The 9656-nt window shown below is 41.7% G+C and overlaps 1 protein-coding gene across 2 annotated transcripts in view; it reads right to left on the bottom strand.

Moving 5' to 3' along the window:
- The window catches only part of LOC137095711 (CLK4-associating serine/arginine rich protein-like), a 32528-nt gene extending 23477 nt beyond the window's left edge, over positions 1 to 9051 (bottom strand). For both annotated transcript variants that reach the window (XR_010908885.1, XM_067462510.1), the window contains exons 1-5: positions 8932 to 9051; positions 3920 to 4034; positions 2061 to 2158; positions 1851 to 1952; positions 184 to 263 (exon numbers count right to left, since the gene is read on the bottom strand). Coding sequence is in view for 1 of the 2 variants with exons in the window: in XM_067462510.1 (XP_067318611.1) it covers positions 184 to 263; positions 1851 to 1952; positions 2061 to 2158; positions 3920 to 4018 (379 nt within the window). In the remaining variant the exon portion in view is untranslated. The remainder of the gene's footprint in view (positions 1 to 183; positions 264 to 1850; positions 1953 to 2060; positions 2159 to 3919; positions 4035 to 8931) is intronic.
- Positions 9052 to 9656: the final 605 nt, after the last annotated feature.

Genomic DNA, 9656 nt, shown 5'->3' on the forward strand with positions numbered 1-9656 from the left:
ACCTTGATGGTGTCTTCATGCTACTCCTTACCCACATAATGACTGCAGTTTGGAAGAAATCCTTCTTTAGATAGCAATTTGCATAAGTCCTCTCCCCCCCCCCCCACCTCCCCAGCTAGCTAGCCCAATTGCCATGTTGGTAAAAAAGTTCAAGAGGGATTCGAAAAATCTATGAGAACTTACTGCCAGCAAAGTCATTCTGCACCAAACCTCTGTATCTCTCATAGTTGCATTTCCTTTCATCAGACTCATTTTCTTGGGATCTGTAAAAGTAGAAGGGAGAATAATGTTTCTTTGATCAGTGAAACAACTACATCAATAAGTTTATCAAAATTACTGTCTTTCTTTTGTCCATTTGTGACTACTGGAAGGCAATTTTAGCTTTTTAAATCTCTTTTTTAAATTTAATGAGAAATGAGTAACAACATAAAGAATAAATTTTGTGGGTTTTATGTTTTTATTTTATTCATTTTTTCGTATCAAAATCACTGCATAAATAAATATAAAACAGATAAAAATAGAAGGAGCACAAGCGGCTAAATACTCCTTGACCAAAAACAGCCAACAGTGACTGCATTGTCTGCAGCTTTCAACAATTCTTCCCCTGTACATGAGGCAGGACACTGTGGACAAGCATACAAGTGTGGAATTGTCTGTTCTGCTCCACAGTTGCACAAGGTGGAGGATTCTTCTAGGTAGTGCCATTTAGCCAGGTTGTCTTTTGATCTGCCCACTTCAATTCTGAGTCTGTTCAGGGACTTCCAAGTTGCCCATTCTTGGTATGCCCCTGGAGGAGGACCCTCGTGGGGGACCATCCAATTGGGATTTCCTGCTCTAGCTGCCCAGAGGAATACTCTTGTTATTGCTAGGAGAACATTAAGAGGAGTGGTGGTTCCCATGAAACGTTTCCTTTATTTGAGTCTACTGGTAGGAGGCTGCTAGCCATGCAGTAAGTGGCTTTCACAGTGTTCAAACTTACTTCTCTCACAGTTAGCAGCAACATCCCGTTGCACATCGCGGCCGGGGGGGGGGGGGGGGCAATGCCAGCTAGATTGTAGAGTTTATCAAAAGGTGGAGGTTTGAAACATCCTGTGATTATTCTGCATGTTTCATTCAATGCTATGTTCACCTGCTTTGCATGGGCAGACTTGTGCCAAACAGGACAGGCATACTCAGAAGTTGAGTTAGACAAGTCCAGGGCTTATGTTCTTATTATTTTTTTACGTTTAGAAGTTTTGAACTTTCAATTTTGATATAGCTTTGATTAGCACTAACACTAATGTTTCAGAGATTTTGGATACTGGTTGAATCCAAAAATGGTTGTTTGAACAGGATCAAAGTGGCCTCATTTACTCTGTAGTACATTAATAATCCTAGACAAAAATTCTCAAAATCTTGATATTCAGTCATCCTAAGCCAAGAAGTACATTTTTTTTCATATATAGCAGCGTCACACTCCTGGGGAAAATATGGAGTAGGACAGATTTAACTGGAAGTCAAACCTAGTTATGAAAGCTCTCTTTCTGATTTTCAGCCTCCAATTAATCGTTTTTTATGTAAACAACAACAACAACAACAATAATAATAAAAACTTTATTTATATTCCGCTCTATCTCCCCAAAAGGACTCAGGGCGGATTCCAAACATAAAAGGCAAACATTCAATGCCCGAATGCAACAATATATCCATAATAACAAAATTTATATAACCCAACATATTAATACAAATTATAACTTAACAAACTAATTTTAAAAAAAAAAAGCACAGCGGTTAGGAAAAGTCTGAATCTTGGGATCGAAACAAAGAAAGAGTTTGTATCTTGGAATCAAAATATTTTAAAAACACCTTACATTGGGTTCAACAGTGGAGGAGTGTACATGGGGATATAGTCCAAATGGGCTCGTACATCAAAACGGTCAATCATATTGTTGGTATCTCCCTGCCATGGCATCCTGCAAGAAACAATGGAGATACAATACATCAAACAAATGCAATTGTTCTTCATTTACACCACACTGTTTTTTCCCAATCTGTCAGTTCAGAGCATGAAGGCTTCTTACATATTCACAGGGCTTTCAGCTGCAAGAGCCACAGCGGAATCCAAGTGGACTTTGCATGCGCGGCCATGGACCTGCAAGAACTGGGCTGGATCCTTTTTCTGGAAGAGAAGTATGACAGAGGCGGCTCTTTTAAAGAAAGTCAGATCACCAATGTCTATTATCTACACTCTCTGGCAGTAACTCTTAATACTGACTCTCAATATCAGAGTACCCTTCCAAGCATGATCTAGAAATATCTCTGTATCCAAAACTTACATTCTTACAAACACTAAGCTCCAGCCCACTTGTTTATTTCAAAAGATAATTATCACTTTATTATTTATTTATTTCCTGTACTTATACCCCACCCTTCTCACCCCCAAAAGGGGACTCAGGGCGACTTACAAACTATGGCAATAATTCAATGCCAGATTCAGACAATAACAATAACAGTAAAACACAATATTATAAAACTGTAAAAACATAAACGTATCAATTATAAATAATCTTTCAGATGATTAAAATATATCAAAGGTCTAGCATCAACTTAACATTATAAACATTAAACCAATTGCTTCCGCTGCTCTTATACAAGTTCTGTCATATGTATGGGTCATATTGATCCCCAAAGGCTTGCTTAATATTTTTCCTGAAGCTTAAGAGTGAGGGGCTGTTCTGATGTCACTGGGGAGGGAGTTCCACAGCTGTGAGGACACCACCGAGAAGGCCCTGTCTCTTGCCCCCGTCAACAGCGCCTGTGATGGGAGCGGGACCGAGAGCAGGGCTTCCCCAGAAGATCTTAACAATTGCACCAGATCATAAAGCGAGATGTTTAAAAGCAATGCTTTGGGGTTTGGAGAACGTGGCAAAATGGCACAACCTAAAAGAATCCTCCATTTTCTGCAACTGTGGAGCAGAACAGACAACTCCACATCTGTATGCTTGTATGCAATGTCCTGCCTCATGTACAGAGGAAGCATTGTTGGAGGCTACAGATAGTGTGGTCTGTAGTTGCCCGTTTTTGGTCAAAAGTTATTTAGCCACTTGTGCTCCTTCTATTTTTATCAGTTTTATACTAATTTATACAATGCTTTTGATATGAAATAAATAGATATATGTTTGGACAGGTAAGCTGGACCAGAACCATTTAGGAATTTATAGGCTAAGGCCAGAACTTTGAATAGTGCTTGGAAGCAAATTAGCAGCCAGTATTACTGACGTAAAAGGGTGTTGTACATTCCCTGTTTTCCACTCAGGTTAACAATCTGGCTGCCACCCATTGGGACTATTTGGAGCTTCCAAACTTTATACTGATTATTACATTTCCTTGTGAATTTTTAGACTTTTTAAATATTATTTTAATGTTAATACATTGTATATTTTAACAATTGCTGTAAACTGTCTTGAGTCCTTGGGAAAAGACGATAAATAAATTTCTCAAATAAATAAATAATCCTTACAAACATTTTCCTTAGATGCTGTCAGGATTGTGGGGACAAAGTGGTGGTGGGGGGGGGGGGGAGTAATAAGGAAGAACTACAATGGCATAACCCCCACTGGGATGGTCTAGGAGTTTGATATTATAGAACAGGGCACCCATAGAAACGTCTTTTATAGTCATCCCTTCCCAATATACGAGGCTGCTTTTCTGAACAAAATTCAGCCACCAGGAGAAAATCTGCAGTGGTCCTTCTATGTGTCCTCATTACTTGAGGTAGACAGGAGCAACTGGGCAGAGGGTCTCCTCTATAGTGGTATCCAAATTGTAAAAGTCTCCCTCAAACAAGGACTGAGATTCTACATTGGCGAACAGCCATGAGATACCATGAGACATTGCCAACCCTCTTTTTAGATTGCAGATCCATAAGGAAAACACTCACTATCTTTTCATAATACTCTCTTCGACGTTCGGCGCGTTTCTTGTAATCCACCATCATCCCACGGAGCTTCCGCTCATGCTTTCGGGCTTCGTGCCACATCTTGCCCTTTTCCAAGCTGTTGAGGAGAAGAAAAGCACACGAAGATGTAAAAGGGGAAAAGTCAAAACTTTCTCCCTCTGTTTGTCTATCTGTCTCTCTCACACACAGAGAGAGTGTGCCTTTCCATATAACTCTTATAAAGTTTGGGTGCTGGCAATGTGGGAATCCTCATTAAGCATTTGCCTGAAGAAATTGCAACAATTTGAATCAGCAATTCCCAAAACGTTCACCAGGAAAAACTCTTGTATCACAAGAACGAATCCTCTTTAGTGAACTCTCGCTTGTTGTTGTTAATGCATTTACTTCCTCCAAGCCTAATCCAGCTGGAATGTTATATTCAGCATACTAGATAAATAAAGAGGACAATAAAATGTAGTCTGGCCTAACCACTTTTCAACTGGAAACCATTCCATTTCTCCATATTCTGTCCTGACAGTAGCCTCTTGTCCTGAATATAGATTACCAGGACCTCATTTATTTTAAGAGCAAGCCATAGTTTTTCATGATAAATACCATCAACAGCTGTTCTGTAATTTATAATTTGCTATAATCTACAATCAAGTTTTGCCATAATCTATATTGCTTGCGTCTTGTCTCCACTATATTTTAATCATAGTTCTGTGAATTTTAATATATGTATTTTGTAGAAATATATTTTAATATATTTTACATTATGATTATGATTTTTAGCTATGTTGTAATTTGCCTCAAGCAAATTACTTTTATTGGTAAGAAATAAAAGTATTATTATTTGTTTGTTGTCAAAGGCTTTCATGGCTGGAATCACTGGACTGCTGTGAGTTTTTTGGGCTGTATGGCCATGTTCCACTACTGACAAATGGCGATACTGTCCAAAAAACTCACAGCAACCCATTATTATTATTTAGCACAAACCGATTTTCTTTTAAACTTTTTGGTGTGCTCCATGAGCCACCATACATTTGCAAGATTATAATCTGTTACGGGTTTATACATTTTTGAGAGATGCCCTGCATGTATGCAGAAGCTTTTATAAGCACACAGATATATGTATGTGTGTGTGCGTAGAACCTTATATATGCATATATACCTATAAAATTATACAAGATGCCTTCAAACAGTTTCTGCATGTTTATATTTTCATTGCAAATGGTGAGGGTGGGAGGAAAGCCTGGAAAGTCAGTTAAACTTGCAATTTAGTTTAAGAGTTGTCACACTGTGCGCGAAGATAGCTGTGAAATGTATACATTGCACCAAAGACGAACAGAATTTTGTCATTTGCTTTTTGTAGGCAGAAAGTGTGTGAGGAGCACAAATTCATCTCCGTATGTGTACTCAGTGTGGGGATAAAGTTTTCTCTCATAGAGTCATCTATGAGTGGACTGAAATGTTCATAAACGGCCATGCTGGTGTGACTGATGCAGAGTACTCTTGAAAGCCAGCTACAACGAATAAAGAAAGAACTCTGGCACTGATTTGCAAAAGCAGAAGAAGAATAGCTGAAGAAGTTGCAGGGAAGCTGAATGTTGGATCTGCCTACGCCCTGATTCCTGACAGCCTTCAGTTCTGTAAAGTGTGTGCCAGGCAGGTGCCTAAGCAACTGACAGAGGATCAATCAATTCTTAAAGAGGAGGAAATCTGTCAAAAAGAATTGTGTTGTTATGGTACAATGCCTGCCCCCCACACTGCAGTCCACACACTGGAAACCCTTAGACCAGTGGTTCTCAGCCTGTGGGTCCCCAGATGTTTTGGCCTTCAACTCCCAGAAGTCCTAACAGTTGATAAATTGGCTGAGATGTATGGGTGTTGTAGGCCAAAACATCTAGGGACACACAGATTAAGAACCACTGCCTTAGACCAAGGGTCCTCAAACTATGGCCAGCAGGCCAGATCCAGCCCACCAAGGTCATTTCCCTGGCCCCTACCCTAAACTGCCACTGCCATTCACGCCCCACTATCACCACCTTGTTGCTCCTTAACTCTTATTTCCTCTCCTCTATCTCCTTCCAAAACGGAGGGATTCTCTGAACTTCCTTCTTGCTCCTTAACTCTCTTTTCCTTTTCTCTATCTCCTTCCAAAATTGAGTAAATCCTCTCCATTCCATTCTTGCTCCTTCCAAAACATAGGGAGGGAGGAGAAAGAGAAAGAAAGAAAGAGAGACAGGAAAAAGAAAGGGAAGGAGAAAAAGCAAGAAATAAATTTTAGGCAGGAAACAGTTAAAGAAGGAAGAGGAGAAAGGGAGGGAGGTAGAAAAAAAGAGAGGGAAGGAATTCATAAAGTGTGGCGTAGTGGTTTGAACCTCGGACTATGGCTCTGAACCCACTGGGTGGAAGAGAAAGGCAAATTTTCTTTGAATAAATCTTGACAAGAAACCTTTGTGACAGAGTTGCCTTAGGGTCGCCTTAAGTCTGACACAATTTGAGGGCACACAACAGCAGCAGCAACAAATTATAGTCTGACACACACATCCCAACAGTCTGAGAGACCTCTATTCAAAAAGTTTGACTCTTGACTCAGACAATTGAAGTGGGAGATTATGGAACACATGCACATACATATTTGCAAACACACATATATACGTATTTACATAAATGTCAAAAGCAGAGTGAGAATTACAGAATCATAGCATAAAAGAGAAGACACTACATGGGTCAGCAAGTCCAACCCCCTATCAATTTTAATCCTGCACTTTTAATCCTGTACCCTTTACTCTGGCCCGGCCCAGTTTTATTGTGTCTTAGTGTATTGTTTATTGCTTTTTGTTTATATTGCTTTAATTGTTTTTAATTTGCTTTAGGTTTTGTAATGTTATATTGTGTGTTGAGGCCTTGGCCTTTGTAAGCCGCATCGAGTCCTTCGGGAGATGCTAGCGGGGTACAAATAAAGTTTAATAATAATAATAATAATAATAATAACCCTTCGTCTAAGTCATCAATAAAGATGTTGAACAGGACCGAACCCAGGACGGAACCCTGCAGATGGCACTCCGCTCGTCACTTCTTTCCAGGATGAAGAGGAAGCATTGGTGAGCACCCTCTGGGTTCGTCCATTTAACCAATTACAGATCCACCTCACCATAGTTTTGCATTTTGGACTACAACTCCCACAATCCCTAACAGCCCACATGAAAAGCCGAAGTTTGTGCATGCCTAATATGACACATCACATAATAAAGATATGTGCCTATAGAAGCTCCAAAGCAAGATATACCGGATCTGAATGCAGCTAGCTCAGGCCTGGGCAAACTTGGGCCCTCCAGATGTTGTGGGCCTTTTTTTGCCGCCACATCACATTGTTGGCTCATGTTCACCTTCCTGTCCACAAGGACTCCAAGATCTTTTTCACACGTACTGCTCTCGAGCCAGGCCTTGTCCCCCATTCTGTATCTTTGCATTTCATTTTTCCTGCCAAAGTGGAGTATCTTGCATTTGTCACCGTTGAACTTCATTTTGTTGGTTTTGGCCCATCTCTCTAATCTGTCAAGATCGTCTTGAATCCTGCTCCTGTCCCCTGGAGTATTGGCTATCCCTCCCAATTTGGTGTCGTCTGCAAACTTGATGATCATGTCATCTAACACCGCACACTGCACTTGCCCTATAATCCTACATACCTCCTGTCACATCAGCACTTTTAATCCTGTACCCTTTACTCTGGCTCGGCCCAGTTTTATTGTGTCTTAGTGTATTGTTTATTGCTTGTGGTTTATATTGCTTTAATTGTTTTTAAATTTGCTTTAGGTTTTGTAATGTTATATTGTGTGTTGAGGCCTTGGCCTTTGTAAGCCGCATCGAGTCCTTCGGGAGATGCTAGCGGGGTACAAATAAAGTTTAATAATAATATTTATTTATTTATTTATTTATTTCGAGGTTTTATATACCGACCCTCTCACCTTCAAAGAGGGATTCGGACCGGTTCACAACATGTGTTAACATACAAAGAATATACAATAACAACACAATGCCACTTCATTACACGATTAAAATATCAGCACCATACACATTAAAACATTATCATCACAGTTAAAAGAGCCAAATCGTCCAACACCATCGCAATCCCATTCATCATCCTCCTTTCATGTGGGCAAAGAATTAAATCAGTTGTCAAATGCTGCGTTCCACAACCAGGTCTTTGTTAGTTTTCTGAATGTCATGAGGGAGGGGGCAGTTCTGATCTTTAATGGCAGGGTGTTCCAAAGTCGAGGGGCCACCATCGAGAAGGCCCTGTCTCCGTGCTTGTGCAGGTGGTGGGACCGAGAGCAGGGCCCCTCCAGACGATCTTAGTGGTCTTGATGGTTCGTAGGGGAGAATACGTTCGGAGATAATAATAATAACCCTTCGTCTAAGTCATTAATAAAGATGTTGAACAGGACCGGGCCCAGGACAGAACCCTGCGGCACTCCACTCGTCACTTCTTTCCAGGATGAAGAGGAAGCATTGGGGAGAATCACCCTCTGGGTTCGTTCATTTAACCAATTACAGATCCACCTCACCATAGTTTTGCATTTTGGACTACAACTCCCACAATCCCTAACAGCCCACATGAAAAGCCGAAGTTTGTGCATGCCTAATATGACACATCACATAATAAAGATATGTGCCTATAGAAGCTCCAAAGCAAGATATACCGGGTATGAATGCAGCTAGCTCAGGCCTGGGCAAACTTAGGCCTTCCAGATGTTGTGGGCTTCAACTCCCACCATTCCTAACAGCCTCAGACCCCTTCCTTTTCCCCCTCAGCCGCTTAAGCTGAGGGGGAAAAGGAAGGGGCCTGAGGCTGTTAGGAATGGTGGGAGTTGAAGCCCACAACATCTGGAAGGCCTAAGTTTGCCCAGGCCTGAGCTAGAGTGAGAGAATGAGCCTGGGGCAAAGGCACTCCCTTCAGGGAACGCCCAGCCGGCTCTGAATCCCCTCCTGGGCCTTTTCCCTCTTCTCACCTGCCTCCGAAGAGCCTCCTTCTTCCGGCGGCCGAAGCCCCGACCGCGTCGCCAAGAGGCTCAGAGGACAGGAGACGCCTCTTCCCTTCTCAGCGCCTGGACCGGAAGCGGAAACGACGCACGCAGGGAGCGCGAGAGAGAGCCTCCCATTCGCTGAGGAGGGTCGCGTGACGGCCAACGCAGCAGCCAATCACAATCTGCCTCCTCCTCCTCCTCCTCCTCCTCCTCCTCCTTCCTTAAGCTTTCAATTAGCCACTAACGCTGCGGATATTTTTTTTCTGTTGGAAACGACCCCCCTCTAGTGGTCAGCAGTGGAAGTGCAATGCATCTGCACTGTAGAATTCATGCAGTTTTGTTTAGTTTTTTTTTTTTTTTTGCACCACTGCTATGGAGCCATGCAATGAATGCAGGCATGGGCAAATTTTGTATAGGTAAAGGTGTGCAGGTACAACTCCAATTTTGTTTGCTTTGCATTTAATGTTTCTTATAGTCCTAAGTTTCAGGGACTCTGCACATAGGTGTCTTCTTTTGGCTGCAATCATAGGGCAAGCCACTTGTCAATTATAGTTAGGTTCCCTGGTCCCGCCTCCTTTTTGGGTTTCTGGAGGGAATAGGAACCTTTTTGAGTCAGTCCACACAGAGCAGCTTTCCATACAGGACATGAAACCAAGAGCTCCTGTAGAAAGCTTTGTCTTCTATGGTTTGGCCGGGGTTATACAGCCTAC

This window comes from Anolis sagrei, chromosome Y, assembly GCF_037176765.1.
Source record: "Anolis sagrei isolate rAnoSag1 chromosome Y, rAnoSag1.mat, whole genome shotgun sequence".
NCBI classification, from domain to species: Eukaryota; Metazoa; Chordata; class Lepidosauria; order Squamata; family Dactyloidae; genus Anolis; species Anolis sagrei.